An 18,087-nucleotide genomic window follows, 5' to 3' on the forward strand; every position below is an offset into this window, starting at 1 on the left:
GATAGAGGAAAATACAAATAGGGTCTTGCTAGCATTAAGTATATGCTAATAGCAGTGAGGACTTTTATAAAGAACAGATTTACAAAATACTTTTTTTTGGCTCTGGTAAGATGGTAAAATCAACCAGTATTAAACATATGCAGGGAAAATGTAACACATTTCCAGCTGAGTTCTTACTAAAGAAAGGTAGGTCCCTGCATTTCCACTAGGAGACAGGGAGGTGTAGTGTGGGGTGGCCAGATGCTGCAGCAGCCCTGTGTTTTGGGATGGAGATTATGAACTGGTAGTATCCAGGGACTTAGATTTTGTGGCCTGTGAGAGGCTGGGCTTTGAAACCAGTATCTCTACATAAAGCTGAGCCTCTTCAAGGGGCTGCACACCATAAAAAGAGGACTTAGAAAAATCCTCCTAATCAGCACAGGTAGGCAAAGGAGTTTGTTTCTGTCTGAGCTGGTTTAGGAGCTCCTCTGAAAAATGGGAACCTCCAACTTCACTTACACAACTCCAGTCAAGAAATTAACCAATACTGGTTGCAGGCCAGTGAAACTCCTAGGGCACCTGGCAAAAACAAATGCATTGCTCCCCTGGAGAGGAACTTCTAAAGACCTGAATCAGTTTGCCGAAAGGCAGGTCACTGAATTTAGCAAGTTTAACCGTTAGTACTAACTGTCCCAGCCTGCCCTCTGTCCTCTCAGGCTCCCTTCTCTTTCCCGTGCCCTCGCCCCCTACCCTGTTCTTCCTCCTCCCTAGCCTCCCTCCTTTTGCTCTCTGTGCCTGTTGCTCAGCCCTTCTCTGGTCTCCAGTCTCTGTACCAAGAACCCTCTCTCCCTGGTGGGGTATCCAGGTCGTTCTGAGTACTTTCTCTCCCCTTTGTCTTTCCTCCAGCAAAGTGAGTTAGGCCAGAGACAAATTGAATACTTCCTAAGATGCTACTATAGAGAAAAACTGGAAACTGGACAACTAGAACTTTGTAGAAATTATTGAACATTTTAAGCACAACATTCCAAACTAGTAGCTGTAAAATAAATTTTTGGTAAATTCAGTGAATTGGTCATTTGATAACACTGATGAACAAACCTAAAAGTATCTAAATATTGGCAAAAAAGAAAATGAATATTTAAAAATAATTGGGTCAAATCATTATTTGTAAACTTGAATATAATGTTATACGTCAGTTATACCTCAGCTGAAAAAAAATTAGAAATCTGTGTAAGTCAGCAAATTTCCACATGAAATACTGAAATTTTTATTCATAAGAGAAGTAAACTATCCTATGACTTCCAGTTTTGACAAATGGAGTGTTTCTTAAAATACTGGAAATTTAAAAACACACTTCTAAATAATTTGTGACACTAAGATGAAACCATTATGAAGATTAGAAAATGTTTAAAAATTTAAAAAAAACAACCTGGATCTGAGTGACAAGATATTACATATAGAAACCTGTGGGATGTCTAAGTTGTCCTTAGATGGACCACCCACCCCCCGTCCCCCCGTTTATTCTCATATCTGCAAATCTGTTTCTGTTTTGTCATGTTTGTTCATTTGTTTTGTTTTTTAGATGCCTCATGTAAGTGAAATCATAGCGTATTTGTCTTTCTTTGTCTGACTTTTTCAGCATGATACCCTCTAGGTAGGTGGACAAATCTTAATGGCATATAATAAGCAAACCCAAAAAAGCAGAAGGAAATACTAAAAATAAAAGAAAAAAATAACTAAATAATAAATAGAAATTATTAACACAAAAGCTGCTTCCCTGAATAAATTGACAGATTCAAACAAAAAAATTAAAAGTTAAATAAACAGTATTAGGGTTGGAAAGAGATATCACTATAGTTATAGTAAGGAAATAAATTATAATATTATGAACAGCTTTACACTAATAAATGGACCATTTTGTAGAAAAATATAATTTACAACACCTGGCAGAAAAGTATAGAAACATAATAGACCTCAATCATAAAATGTATCAGTAGTTAATAATCTACCCCAAAAAAATTTTTAAAAAGGGCATCCAGAGCATTTATAAACAAAATCTAAAAACCTTCAAGCTATTACCTGTTTTATGCAAACGGTTCTAAAGAAGAGTGTTTTATGAGGCTAGTATAATTTTGATATCTGAGACATAGAAGAGCCATTTGAGAGAGGAAAACGTATAAGCATGTTTCACTTAAGAACATTGATATAGATATAAAACTCCTCAATAAGATATTAGCTGACCAAATGCAACAATGTATATGGGGAAAAAAAAGACCACCACTTGACCAAATAGGATTTTTCTCTTTATCTCAGTAATGTAAAGGTAGTTTAACATTAGATAACCTATTAATTTGCTAGGAGAAAACCTATAAGAAACAAGAGTCTCAGGAAAAACATTGATAAAATTAAAATCCGTACATAATAATTCTCAGCATGTTTGGCATAAAAATGAGTTTTCTTAAGCTGATATGGATGAATAATATAAACATATAGGAAACATCTTACAAGATAGTTCAATGTTGGAAGGATTTCCATTAAACTCAGGAATAAGTTTGAGGATTTCAGCTTTAATCGTCTTCATTTAGTATTGCAGAAGAGGCAACCTAGTAATATGAAGATGAAGAAATAGAAGCAATAAGGATTGAAAAGGAAGAAACAGAACTGACCTTATTCGCTGATGATATAATTGTCTACATAAAAAATTCCTAAGAGTATCTGCAGATAAAATACTAGAACTAATAAGATTGTTCAGCAAGGTTGCTGGATATAACATCAGTATATAAAAATCAGTAGCATTTGGGCTTCCCTGGTGGCGCAGTGGTTGAGAGTCTGCCTGCCAATGCAGGAGACCACGGGTTCGAGCCCTGGTACGGGAAGATCCCACATGCCGCAGAGCGACTGGGCCCCTGAGCCACAGCTACTGAGCCTGTGCGTCTGGAGCCTGTGCTCTGCAACAAGAGAGGCCACGATAGTGAGAGGCCCGCGCACCGCGATGAAGAGTGGCCCCTGCTTGCTGCAACTAGAGAAAGCCGTCGCGCAGAAACGAAGACCCAACACAGCCGAAAATAAATAAATAATAAAAAAATCAGTAGCATTTTTGGAGAACTAACGATAAGCAAATTGAAAATATAATTTTATATAGATACTGCTTAAAGTAACAAAAATGATAAAGTACCTAAGAATAAATCTAATAAATAATTGGTTTCTTTTCATTCCAGAGTACCTTTTTTCATTTCTTAATGGTTATCAGTCTGTTCTAAGTAGAAACATATTAGTATAATTTATTAAACAACATCTAAACTTTCTGTACTAAGAGCCATTAAAAAAAGTGACCCACCATTTATTTGTAAAATTGAGTATGTACAAATTATATACATATATATGAAAAGCTACCATTTTTCTCCGTAATACTTGAGTGCTTATTATGTTCTAGGCATTGTAGTTAGGTTTTATATAGATAATAATTCCTGACCTTGAAGAACAATGCAGTAAAGAATGGGATATTATGCATGTAAGGAAAACAGCACAGTTAGTTGTTTCATTTATGACAAATCATTGCACAGTGAGGGCATAAAAGAATGATCACCGTGTTGAGAAGATGGGGAAGAGGGTTGTGGATGACTTCAGAGACAAGATAAGCTATTGAGCCACGTCAGAAGGAAGTATAGATGTTTAACTGCACGGTTTAATCTGTTATGATCAGGCTAAAAATGGATGGGTGTGCGCAGGATGGAAATCACTAATCTAGATGCAAGCTCATTGGGTTTGAAGTATTAGGATTATGAAGAAGTCCAAACCTGATAACATCCTTAGTTAATATCCAATAAACAGTTATTATTAAATGAAGGTATATGCATGCCCCTTGACTTTGAAAGCTTTTTGAGATTATACAGCTTCTTTTTTTTTTTTTTTTTTTTTTTTTGTGGTATCAGGCCTCTCACTGTTGTGGCCTCTCCCGTTGCGGAGCACAGGCTCCGGACGCGCAGGCTCAGCGGCCATGGCTCACGGGTCTAGCTGCTCCACGGCATGTGGGATCTTTCCGGACCGGGGCACGAACCCGTGTCCCCTGCATTGGCAGGCGGACTCTCAACCACTGCACCACCAGGGAAGCCCCGAGATTATACAGCTTTGTCAATTCTTTAAAGTTAGAATCGAATGAAATAATTTGTTCACATTTTAAAATTTCTATATTGGAAAAAGTGAACTAATGATTTAGATAATTCTGTTTTGATTCCAGTACTATTTTCCTCAACTTTTTCTAATATTCCATCACTGAACACGTTGAAAAAGTGAACATAACTATCTTTTTCGCCTGCCCTTTTAACCGATTTGCCAAGCAGGGATATATATAGATTTGCCTTAAAATTTGGTTTATAATTTTCTGGTAATGTTACATTCTAGCTTTGGGTTTCTAGTAGCTAAGGATTTGTGACTTCCCTACCCCCCAGCCCGATATGTATAGAAATCATATGGTAAGAGGCGATCATATCTTTTTCATTGTAGTAGAAATCACAAACTTTACTATTTGAACCATTCTTAATGCACAGTTCGGCGGCATTAAATACATTCACGTAGTTGTGCTGCAACCATCACCGCTGTTCATCTCCAGAACTGTTCCATCCTCCCAAACTGAAACTCTGAACCCTTTAAACAATAAGTTTCCATTTCCTTCTACCCATAACCCCTGGCAACCTCCATTCTCCATTCTATTTTTATGAATTTTACGATTCTAGGCATTTCAAATAATTGGAATCATACAGTATTTGACCTTTTATATCTGGCTTATTTCACTTAGCATAACATCTTTAAGTGGTCATATTTTAAAAATTACTGTCAAGTTTGGGAATTGACGGATGAGGTAATTTAGACAGAGCCTCTCTCTGTGAACCAAAACAATTGGACAGAATATTTAAAAGAAGAAAGTTTATTTGGAGAGCTTACGTGGCAGTGAAGAATTATGGGTCCATGACCTAAAAGCAGAAAGAACCAGAGAAGTGAGCCCAGCTTGGGACGTATGTTTACCTGGAAGCACATATCAGTTTTGAAAGAGGGGACTGAGTAGCTGAACAGAGCTTTTGGCAGACTCCTGGGACTAGCAGAACAAAAATTGTAAGTTAGGGCCTGCTAATGAGGGGAGGGTTGTCTTGGTAATCCCTCAGGCCATGATTTGGGACCCAGAAGCCCCATACCCTGGGGAAGAAGTTAGACTCATAAGTAGACTGGAATTTATAGGAACTGATACTCAGCCTCTAATGACATTTTAATCACTTTTGGATTAAGGTAATTTGAGATTGTTAGTTTCCCTAGCTGCTTGTCAGAAACAAATGTAAATCTTCCCTGGAAAAATATAACATCATTGTAGGCCTCAAAATTTCCATATAGTTGTCCATAGACAATGTCTGGCATTCAGTCAAAATAACCAGAATGCTACGAGACAAGAAGAACAGTGATAGAACAGACCCACTGGGAATCCAGTTAATGGGATTACCAGAAATTGACTTTAAAATAACTGTGCTTAATATATTCAAGGAAATAAAAGATAAGATTGAGAATTTCAGTAGAGAACTGGAAACTTTTTTGAAAAAAGAGCCAAATGGAAATGTTGGAATTTAAAAATAAAATAACTGCTATTAACAACTCAGTGATGGGTTCTACAACAAATTAGAAACCACTAAAAAGAATTAGTAAACTGGAATATGTCAGAAGGAGATATTCAGTCCGAAGCTGTGATGTTCTGAGAGAGAAAAATATGGACATATGAAAAAGCTTAAGAGACATAGGAAATACAGTAAAAACGTATAAGGTATACACATACGTTATTGGAGTCCCAGAGGAGAGGAGAATGGGGCAGGAGCAGTAATTGAAGACATAATAGTGAACAAGAATTTTCAGAAGTGATGAAAGGACATCAACTTAGAAATGCTGTAAATCTTAAATGGGATAAATACAAAGAAAACCACATATAAACGCATCATATTAAGATCACTGTAAACTAAGTTCAAGGTGAAACTCTTTAGAGCAGTCAGTGAAAAAAGGACAACTTTAAAGAAGCAACAATAAACTGTCAGCTGACTTCTCAGTAGAAACAACAAAAACTTAAGAGGCAGATTGCAAAGAACTAAAAGAAAATAAGTGGCCACTTAACGTTCCAAACCTGATACAAATAGTCTTCAAAAATCAAGGTGAAACAAAGATATTTTCTTACAAACCAAAATGGAGATAATTCATCACCAGGAGATCTGCTTTGAATGAAATTCTAAAGGTGTTCTTCAAGATCAGAAATGGTCCGAACAGAAGCTTGGAGAGGGCAGAAGGAATAAAAAGCAACAGAAAATGTAACTATTGGGTAAATCTTAAATGATCATCTACTGTGTAAGACTACTAATAATGTTTTATGGGGTTTAAAATGTCAGTGGAATTAAAACACCTGATAAAACTAGTGTAGGACTCCTAGGATGGGCATTGGAAGAAAGAGAATGTCATTGGAGATAAAATAAGTCCTTGTATCGTTGAGGTAAAGATAAAAATACTAGTTTTTATTTGTCTTTGATAAGTTTAAGGTACCTGTTGTAATCTCTAGGGCAACCACTAAAACAACAGTGAAAACATGTATAACTAGCAAGCTGATAGAGGGGACAATAATAAACAACTCTAAAAGAAGGTATGATAGATTTAGACCCAAATTTATATATAATTTACATTAAATGTAAATGGACTGAACACTACAATTAAAAGAGACTGGCAGGGCTTCCCTGGTGGCGCAGTGGTTGGGAGTCCGCCTGCCAATGCAGGGGACACGGGTTCGTGCCCCGGTCCGGGAGGATCACACGTGCCGCGGTGCGGCTGGGCCCGTGAGCTATGGCCGCTGAGCCTGCGCGTCCGGAGCCTGTGCTCCGCGGCGGGAGAGGCCACAGCAGTGAGAGGCCCGCGTACTGCAAAAAAAAAAAAGAGAGACTGGCAGATTGGATAAATAACACAAAATTGATAGTATAAAATTATAGCTGCACACAAAGGACTGAGAACAGCCAAGGCAATATTGAGGAGAACAATAAAGTAGGAGGACATACTCTAGTGGCTATCAAGACTTACTATAAGGCTGCAATAATTAAGACACTGATGTTGGCTCAAAGATAGGCATGTTGGCTAGTAGAACAAAATAGAGCCATTTAGTCACTTCATTTATGAAAAAGGTAAACCTGCAGCAAGTTAATAGATAGTGCTGCATCAACTGGACAGCCATATTGAAACAAAAAGGAAACTTGAACCTTATATCATACCATAGGCATAAATCAATTCCAGTTGGATTGGAGACACAAATACGAAAGTTAATACAATAAAGCTTCTATAAAATAATATGGGGATGATATTTTCATGACTTGGGATTGAGAAACATTTCTTAAACAGGTTACAAAAAAGCATTAACTATAAAGAAAAAGATTGTGAATTTGGACTGAATAAAAGTTAAGAACTCCTGTTCATCAAAAGACACCATTCAGAGAGTGAAAAGGCAAGTCACAAAATGGAAGAAGTATTTGTAACACATAACTGATGACCCCAACAGTGAGATCATCCAGAGTATGTAAAGGACTCTTAGAAATCAATAAAGAAAAAGATGGACAACTCAGTAGGAAAATGGGCAAGAGATTTAATTTAAGCAGGTGTTCATAAAAGAAGATCTCTAGATGGCCATTAAAACGTGAAAAGGTGCTAAATCTCAATCTGAATCAGGGAAATGCTAACTAGAACCTCAACGATGTAGTATTAATACCCAGCAGAATTGCTGAAGTGAAGACTGACTGTGCAAATTACAGTGTGTACTGTATGCGCAGGTGTGCAGGCTCTTGTATACTGCTGGGGGAGTGAAAACTGGTAAGACCGATTTGGAAAGCCACTTTGAGTTTTCTACTGAAGTTGAACATATGTATGGCTTGTAATAGTCCCACTCCTGGGTATGTGCCCAACAGAAATGTGTGCTCATTTGGTGGACATTTGGTAGGATGTTTATAACATTGTTATTTTTAGTAACACCAAGCTGGAAATAATCCAGATGTTCATTAATGGGAAAATGGGCGAATAAACACGATTTGTACAATGGGGTACCATAGAGCAATGAAAAAGAATAAACCACAAGTACATGCAACAAATAGATACCTCTCATAAATAATTTGGAGGGAAAGATGGCAGATAAATTACAATATGTATTGTGTAACTCCATTTATATAAAATCCCAAAACCTACAAAACTGATCTTTGATGTTAGAGGTAGGACTAATACCTTTTGGGAGGCAGGAGGAGTTGAGGAGGAGGTTTCTGATGTTAACGTCCTATTTCTTGATTAGGGTTTTGGCTACATGGGAGCAATCACTGAGATACATGCTTATGTTTTATACACTTTCTGAATTTATGATACCTCAGTAAACATGTTCAAATATATTTAATGAGGGATATAGATTTTCTTTCATTTTGCTGATTTACTCTTTTAAGGCCAGACCTTTGTAACTATCAGACAGCCTAACGTCCATCAGAATGTTACTTCTGCAGACTAATTTTACCCTAGATAATTGTTTTAACCATTTTTTGCCAAGGTGTGTCAGGAGCAGGTTTGAATGAATATGTCCAATCAGGCTTTGTTGACGTTGATTTTGCCAGTTATTTGCCAAATATTTTGCCAAATATTTTATATTTGCCAGTTATTAGCTTGACTATAAAAAGAATTACTGTCTTTTAGGTCGTGATAAATTGTGCCATTCCTAAAGGGTTGAAGTACAATCAAGCTACACAGACCTTCCACCAATGGCGGGATGCTAGACAGGTGTATGGTCTTAACTTTGGCAGCAAAGAAGATGCCAATGTCTTCGCAAGTGCCATGATGCATGCCTTAGAAGTGTTGAATTCACAGGAAACAGGTAGGGTGTCCTCTGGTTACTTGTTTTCTTGAACTGAAGTGTCATGTATATGTTAAACCAAATCTTTTCTGACCAACTTTTAAATCATGTATGTATTTGAAGTGATTATTGAATTCCTCTTGTTTTCTACAAAAATGTGAACTTTTGGTTGTTGATGATAAACATGTACTATAAAAGGATAATCTTATGAGACTGTTAGTAGTTAGTAATTTTTTAACCTTCTCATTTGAAGTTATTTAGTTTGTTTATTCCGATCTAGAACCTCAACTTTCATTGCAAGGACAGGAGACCCAGAGAATATACAGTGGATTGAATATGCATATTTGTCATCATCTTATTTTTTATGAAAAAACACGTGTTTTCTCAAACATGTTTTTTAAGCCACTACGGAACTTCAAGTAGGACTATCTACTTCCTAGTAGATAAAAATTCCATTCTAAAAGTTGTTTAAAGATTTTTTGGAGTGCCCTCAGGTGGTACAAGCCATGAATTGCATGTCCTCTGACACTGCATCGTGGTCAGAAAGATGTGTAGAAATAATTCACATTATTTTTAAAAAATACAGGATTTAAAACTGTGTATGTATCAGAGGTGAGCTCTGTTTTTATTTTGGCTTAAAAAAATAGGAAAAACTATACCAATTTGTGGTTCTCTCTTTGGGGAGATAGATTTTATAATCAGAAAATTAAGGTTATAATAAAACAACACATATGATTACTCTTGCCTTTGTGTATTTAGTAGCAATCTTATTGATATAAGCATGCCATAAATAAAATTTATTTATATATTTTAAGAGGAAGGACTTATATAGTTACATTAAAATTTGGTATTTTGTTGAAGGTATAGAATTTCAAAACCTATTATAGATACTTTAAATTTTATACCTTGCCCTATTCTAAAAAGGATTGAAACATCTAGCCCATGTGTTAGTCTATTTCACATATGAATTTCAAAGTAAGAAGGCCCTTTTGAATCTTGCTAAAACTACATTATGCCTATAGGTGGTTTATATTAGATTTTCTTTTGAGGAAATTAGTATCTCTATAAATAATTTGTACATAATTCTCATATCTTATCTATTTTGAGAAAGTAAATCACTGGAACTTCTTTTGGTTTGTCAGTAAGTCCAGAAAATAGCATAGAAAAGTCTGCTCTTATGTACAGTCTTGTATGTAGATCATCTAAGTCACTGTACTTTTCTTTCAGGCATCAGTATTTTATCAACATTCTCCTGTAGGTATAGAATTGCTTTTCTGTTGCCATAGTTTTACCATAAGGAAGCAACTCTAATTGTGGTTCTTAATATCTTAATTAAATAGATCAACTACATAATAAATAAAGGATCAAACTTTAGATCTAAGAGCATATGTATGACAATGACGTTTGGCTTCTCCATGTTTGGAACAATGTAACATTACTTTTATTTCTGAACCTTCAAAAGAGTATCCATGGATATTGGGAATTAAATGTTACTAATTTAAAGTGGTTAAAATTATTATTGTTCATCTTGTCATCAGTTTTTTTAACCAATTGGAAAAGATTGTTTTTATCGGTGTATAGTCATATAATTTGTTTTCAAAATGCAAATGCTAACTAATGTTTTTTCCTTCTGATCTTGATCTTTTGAAATTAATGAGTCTTAATATGGAGAGACTCAATTACATTCTCTATTGTAATTTCCACATTATAGAAAGTTTAGTAAATGGGGAGATCGCCCATCATCTCATTAGCTACACAAGCATTTTGGTAAGGCAGAAAAATTGAATAGATTCTTCTCAGATAATTTTGAAGCTTTATTCTCTTCTCTGTCACAGTCTCAACTTATCATGGGCTGAGGAAAGAGAGAGAATGGTGGAAGAAGTTGGTCCATCCTAGCCATCTCCTTGCATCATTGCCCCAGTCACTGGCAAAGGAACTTTTGGTTCTGTAGCTTTTTCATCAGAGAAGACAAAGAAAACATATAAAATGGCTGATGTTCTTTATAATCTGATTTCTTTAGAAAATGACTGTTTTTGTAAATTACTGTAGTTAAACACTGTCTCTGATTTTTGATAGCATTAATTGGCTTGGCAGTGGAGGCATAGGAGGGTTTAGATGATATGAATCAGAAGTGTCCTCGGGAAAGGGTATAAACTTTTCTGTAGACCTCTGAAGTAGGATAGGAATGTACCCCACCCCAGAGTTATTTAGTGGGCCCCTCCTATCCACCTAAACAAACATACCCAATAATGTCACCTCTCATCTTGAACATCTTTTCCCCTTCCACAGCTGTTTGCTTTGGGTTCATAGCCAATTCCTTGCTAAAACCATCTATTCTCTTCTTGCCAAAACCAAGTTGGGAAAGCTTAACTCTTGCATGTCCCTCCCTAAGCAAACAGTGTACCCCATAAATCTCTGATCGGAAGTGAAAGAAACAAACTTATTCATAAAGGTAAAGTAACTACAGCTGTTAGTCTTTTTTACTTAGTGTTTTATCACTTTTTAAAACCAGTTTTCCATATTGAATGCTTCTGGCTTTTTTGTTCACTAGGTGTTAATGTATTATTCGTTGAATATTGGTTAGTCCTTCTTTAGTGGTGTTGAGGCATTTTTAAGTTATGGACGCCCTTGTTCAAACAAAATCTTTTTCAGATGCTCAGTTCATATACAGACCCCTCCCCACAAAACAGAGCTTCTCTGATTAATGTGGGAGTTGGAAGCCCATAACCACTGGGGCACCCATGTACCCTAGAGCAGGATTTGGAAATTACTAACCCATCTTCTCTGCCAAAATCAAAAATCACACAATTCTCCCTTCCTCTTTCCCTTGACCCCCACGTCTCTAAATCCTCAAGCAAAATTTTTAAATTAAGAAAAAACAGCTTTTTCTGTAGCTAGTCATACTGACCTTTAAAAGGTGCTCTGTGTACGTGTTTAATATTGCCATTTCTTTTATGAAAAGGGTGGGTGGCAGGAATGTTTTCCTTTATTTTGTTTTTAACTTGATGTGCAAGTATCTAATATACTGGAAGGTACAGGAGGTGCTAAATACAGTGAGTTATATTTGGAATTTAAAAAACGCAAGTCAAATGTTCTAACATTTTTGAAGAAGAGTTGAATTAGTGCTTTCTTTTATACCAAAAGCTGCAGTTTATCACTTTCCTTTGTCTAATGGAAATGGACTCAAATAAGTACATTCAAAATGCGTTAGCCCGCCTGATATTTTTGATTTCTGTATTATTTATCAAGTACATTTATAGCAGTTTTGCAGATAATAGTTATGGATTATATAAAATGTAAAATCAATCCTTTTCATGATTAATGGATGTGAACTTGCACAATCTATTTCATTTTGAAAAAGGTTTAAGTCATTTGAAAAGGAGATAATTTTTAAATTCCATTTTTTTAAAAGGAAAATCGTATTAGAGTTCAGTAAGATTATTCTACTATTGTTCTACTGAACCAAGATTAAGCATACCTTTATAAGAGGAAAACCTTAGAATATTTTACCATTAACTAAGACTGCTTTTGCTGGATTCTGTTTTATATCTATTGAAAGCAAGATATCCTCCTGTTGGAAATTTTCTTTAGACTTGGTAATTAAATATTTATAAAGACTGAGATTCCATTCATTTTTTAACTGTTAATTTGGCCTGATAAACCTTTCACTGTGTGCATTTGTATGAGTTTTATCTTAGCATTTTTTAATCTTTTTGAGATATGCTTTGGAATTAAATGGATTTAAAATATCTCAAAAAGTTTCTAGAAATACTTTATATGTTTTATAGTGACAGTTATTTTTCATTCTTCCAGAGTGCCGGTATTCATGGGAGCAATATTAAGGTTATATCACAGAAACCATCAAACAGGTTTTGAGCGTAGGTCCTGTGCTAGGCACTGGGAATAAAGCTAACATGATAAGGCCTATCCCTTGCCTTCCAGGATTTCACAGCAAGATTAGAATTCGGTTTGTAAAATGTTGTGAATGAAGTATGCAGAAGAAAATTCTAGGGTAAAGGGAAGTTTTGAAGAGAAGGTGATGCTATGTTTTTTTTGTTTGTTTGTTTTTTTGCGGTACGCGGGCCTCTCACTGCTGTGGCCTCTCCCGTTGCGGAGCACAGGCTCCGGACACGCAGGCTCAGCGGCCATGGCTCACGGGCCCAGCCGCTGCGCGGCAAGTGGGATCTTCCCGGACCGGGGCACGAACCCGTGTCCCCTGCATCGGCAGGCGGACTCTCAGCCACTGTGCCACCAGGGAAGCCCATTAAGCTATGTTTTAAAGAATGAGTAGGTGATAGAAGAACATTCTGGATTGGCTTGGAGGCATGAGAGCCTGGAGCAGTTGGGAAACAAGCAGGTGATGTTATAGTTTGGGCAAGAGAGTTTCTATTGGGGGAGGGAAGTCACAAGAGATAAGACGGGAAGGGCCTTGTATTCTTGCTGAGGGGTGTGCAACTCATGATGTCGTCTGCAGTGCGGTCTTAGAAGGGTGCTGAATAAATGTTTGATGTGATCAGGTTTGTGCTTCAGGACACAAGTAATGGATTGGTGAGCGCGTGGTTGCAGGCATGGAGATGGGTTTCAGACGCCGCTGTGATAATATCAGTGAGAAGGATGAGGCCTGAAATGACACAGTATAAAGAGGAAAGGAGCAGAGTGAAGAGGAGGTGACAGACTTTATTCAGTGCCTACCGTGCCTGTGAAGACATTGTTCTAGGCCTTCTACTTATGTCCTCATATAGTCGTTGAAGCAGTTTTGAGGCAAGAATAATAATCTGTTTATTAGGCACCAGCTGTGTGGCAGGTCCTAATTGGGCACGTTTATTACTGATAAACTTTATAACAACACTGCAAAGTTGGTGGCATTATCCTTGCTTTAGAGATGATGTTGGAGCTTTCAGAAGGTCACTGGCCTGGCCCAAGGGCCCACAGCTAGACAGTGGTGTAAGTGGCGTTTGTACCCAGATTTAATTTTAGCATTCAGCCTCTTTCCACTATATCTGTGAGATGTAACGGACAGGTCAGGGAGGGGAGGATGGTGTTCTAAGACAATTTACCAGATGTGTCAGTTTGGGCAACTGGTGAAGATGGATTCTAAAGCTGGTCTTGGATAATAGTTTTCACTTCTAGCTTTCCTTAATCAACAATCTTATTGGAGAAGTAACACTGAAACAGATAAAGCGTTAGCTGCTCATCAGGATTAAATGAGTAACAGGTTTGGGGGTTGGGTGGGTGGGAAATATTTTTTTTGTGGGTGCTGCCATGCACTGCTTCCTTCTCTAACTGACCTCTTCACACCCTTCCCCATTTATAAATTCAGTCTCCACAATAATGTGAGGTTAATCTGTCACCCCCAATTTCCAGTTAGGAAGACTGATATGGAGAGGTGGGACTTCCCTGAGGTCACATATACCTAGAAAGGGAGGCACAACTGGGATTGGGTTTTCCGACCTCCGGGCCATTTCTTTTTATTGCATTCCTCTGCTTTTCAATTCAAGATCTTCAAAGCATATTTTAAAAGGCTTTTGAGGGAAGTCAGTTTCAGGTGAGAAAACAGGAAAGAGAAGAACTTTCGTTTACTTTTTGTTTTATGGTTTTTAGTAAAATTTTGTGGTCTTTCATTTTGATTTGGTGGAAAGAACTTAAAATTGGAGGTAAAAGACTCCAGTGTTGACTCTCCCTCTGGTGGCAGGTTGCCTTCTCTGAAGCTGTTTCCTTATACTATATAAAAGGATCATGAGAATACCTGTGTTAGGATATCATGGGAATTAAATGAGATAAAGACATTAATATTTTTAAACTATACAGTAGAATGTTATTTTTTAGTGCTAACATTTAAAAATACACAGAAAATTCTACCATGTGGATTAATTTACTTAGAGGAATAAAAGTGGTAGAGAGACTTTGAAGTTTTCTCCAACCTCTTCTTTGTCTTTACTGCCTGGTACAGATATACCATGTTATGTTCCTCCTCCCCTGTAGAAAGTTAATTAACTTATCCATCCTTGGATACATGCAAGGGGAAATAAGACTCAAATCTTTCCCTCAAGGATTCTTCTACTCTTGTAGAGGAGATAAGACACAGTCATAATCCAAAAGAGGAAGTCATATCTGAGGTACAGATAAAATCCTGTGTGAGTATGAGAAGGGGAATGAGATTTCTTTTCACTGGAACAGTTGGGGCAAGTGTTAATGATGAGATGGCTTTTTGAACTGATTTTGAAAGATGGATAAAATGTAGGCATAGGGACATGACCGGGGGAAAGGCATATCCAGCCTAGGAAATAGCGTAGGAGTACAAAAGTGGAAATAATGAGCTTGTTTGTAGACCAGGAGTTGTTTGATTGGCCTGGTGGGGATTAAAGTCAGAAAGGTAGGTCTGATCAAGAAGGTCCTTTGAGAGCTGTGGGTGATAGAGATTTAGTACGTTTTTGAACAAGTGGAATGACATGAACAAAGCCGTACTTGAGAAGGCCAGCAGTGGTTTGAAAAGGGAGCTGCTGGAGGCCGTGAGACAAGCCTTAAGTTTCTGAGTGGAGGCAGAAATAGTAAGAATAGAGAAGAAAATTCAAATAGGAGAGGGATTACAGTGGTAGAATCAGGTGCATTTAAACAGGAAATCACTGTTGTACGACTGCTTCATCCCCTTAGGTACGTTTTTCTTTAAAAAAGAATTCTGGCTGCCCATTTTCACATGACAACAATAGAGATCTCTGGGAGAGTATCATATCTGTTTGCAGATAATGTGGGACCTAAAATTATTTCTGGTATGTGAAGAAAACCAGTAGTTTGGGAGAAAGAGGTGAAAAATGAAAATGTAGTTCAGCATAAGTTTGAATTTTTCCTGTGAACCTGAGTCCAGGTTTTAGAAAGAATGGTACATGGGCACAGTCTTTGTCTGTAAATAGCTTTTAGAGAACAAATATGTTAAGCCCACATTTTAGTAATTTATTAACAGAGTTAGCATACACGTTATATATGAATGTCCTTTTCCTTGGGAGATAATTCTGCTTGGGTTAGAACAATGATTTTCAACTTATTACCCACAAAGCTACTACAGAACAACTGATAGAGTTCTGAGATAATTTTCAGTGTTTTGGAAAGCTAAATAAACGATGTACATCATACATTGCAGTGATAGGGTTGTACCTCCTAACTCAGATATTAAGCTTCTTTGTTTGAGACTAAATTTGCCAGCTCTGTGGAGATGCTTATTTATCTAAAACCAGTAAGTTCTAATTAACTACTGTTGACCCTTTGAAGATCTTGTGACTGTGCCAAGATACTGGTAAGAAGAGTTGCAATAGTCCCAGTGCCTGAACTGAACACGATCATTTATATATCTTTGCTTACTTATGGAAGAACAAAGATTAATGATAAATACAGTTCCTTTGGACAAGCTCACCCTAAACATGGAGTCCAAGGGGGTTAGTTAAAATAATAAATGGGTTTCTAGTTGTTGAAAAGGTTGGGAACTACTGAGTTAGGCTTCTGGTTCCTGTGCCCTACCCATCATATCTTATAACCTCTCTCCCAGCCTTTCTCAGCCAGCGTTACGTAAGAGAGCTAAGTGCTTATGCAAAGTGATTTGGGTGACTGTTCTAACATATGAATTATTATATATATTCATATGTGAATTTTAATTTGTAATAAAAGAATTTTAAAGTATTTACTTCATGACTTTTAAGCTTCTAGTCACTAACTGTTTGGGAAAGCTGCTTTGGCTTGACCATAACTCAAGTCTGATATTGCATTTTTCATAAGCACAGCTTTAGTCTTATGTTGTGGGACTTACGATATTGTCCTGCTCCAAAGTGGGATTGATTAAATAGCTAAAAGAAACATGTTTTTTTTGATAAATCTGTGTTTCATAACCATATAGAAAGTTATTTTAGCCTGAAGTTTGTTGTCAGACAGACACTATTCTGTCTCTCATTCTTGTTTCTCTGCTTCTCTGGTAGTTGGGCATCTTATTAATGTATTGTCTGTTACAGGTCTAGCTGGTAACTTCAGTTCTTCAGGCTTATTTTACAGTAAGTTTGAAATTTAATTAATGGTGCTGCAGTGAACTGAGGATGTCATCCGTGATTATTTACGTGTTTTCCTGTGTGAGAATAGTAATTTGTATACAGTTACTTTACTTGTATTCCTGAATTTTAATCATATTTGTTGCCCATAAATTGGAGAAGCATTTGCTGGCTGTTAAACAGTCGAAAATTCTGATACCTTTCTGTTGGACTTTTTCATCTTTACACGGGGATGCAGGGAGAAGCTTTGATAGAATAGAATCTGACTTGTCCATTGATGACAAGACATGAATTGCAGGAACCACTTCTACTCTCATGAGACCAATCACAACACACAGTGGCAGCCAGATCTGTGGCCCAATTTTTACAGCTTAATTTTTTTCCAATTGAAGTATAGTATATTACAATATTGTATTAGTTTTAGGATCACAGCTTAATTTTGGACATGCTTTCCTCAGTCTGTAAGTGATAGTGTGTACCGTTGGGTTGTCCATGTTTGTATTTAGCAGAGAGCAGATGCACATTGGTTCAGTGCCTCTGAATTAACATTGGGCATTCCTGTTTTTATGATCTAGGCAAGATAGAAAAATTCTAATTAATCTTTTGAAGATGGTATTAAATAGGGGTATTTTGACATCACCTTTTTATATATAAAGAATATTGTGACATTGTTTTATTAACCCATTAAAAATTCCTAAGAGGTAGATGATCTCATCTAAAAGAGGAAAAGCCACAGTAAACTGAATTACTGGTACTCCTAATAAAGGTACTGTGTTACACGATACTAGGGAAACAAAAATGAGAGATTCGACATTGCTGAGCTTAAGGAGCAGTTGTGTAGAGAAGATACGCCACGGTCAGAAATATCTGCAAGGCAGTGTCAGTACCGTGCATGGTACAGAGCGGTAATTAGGAACTGGTATAGGCAAACATAGCATGCTACTCACGTAAAGATACCAGAAATAACTCCTTTAAGGTAGACCTGCTATTTCTATAGGCTTTTGCAATTTCTGAGATGATTCACGTGAGGAGACAAATGACTGCTGTTTTCTGGAAATTTTCTGTGATATTAGGCTATGAAAATGCCATTCATGTAGGAAGAAATGTATTTTTATTGAAGAGTTTCCTATGCAAATATTGTCCTCATCTTTACTGTGATAATACTATTCAATATACTAAAAACAAAGAATTACTTTT

The 18,087-nt window shown here is 36.8% G+C and overlaps 1 protein-coding gene across 10 annotated transcripts in view; it reads left to right on the forward strand.

The window, feature by feature from the left end:
- The window catches only part of ENAH (ENAH actin regulator), a 153,740-nt gene that overhangs the window by 78,165 nt on the left and 57,488 nt on the right, over positions 1-18,087 (forward strand). For all 10 annotated transcript variants that reach the window (XM_082615463.1, XM_082615466.1, XM_082615465.1 and 7 more), the window contains exon 3: positions 8,707-8,884. In XM_082615463.1, the coding sequence (XP_082471589.1) occupies positions 8,707-8,884 (178 nt within the window). The remainder of the gene's footprint in view (positions 1-8,706; positions 8,885-18,087) is intronic.

The sequence above is a fragment of the Mesoplodon mirus genome, assembly GCF_964341445.2.
Source record: "Mesoplodon mirus genome assembly, chromosome: 3".
In the NCBI taxonomy this organism is placed as follows: domain Eukaryota; kingdom Metazoa; phylum Chordata; class Mammalia; order Artiodactyla; family Ziphiidae; genus Mesoplodon; species Mesoplodon mirus.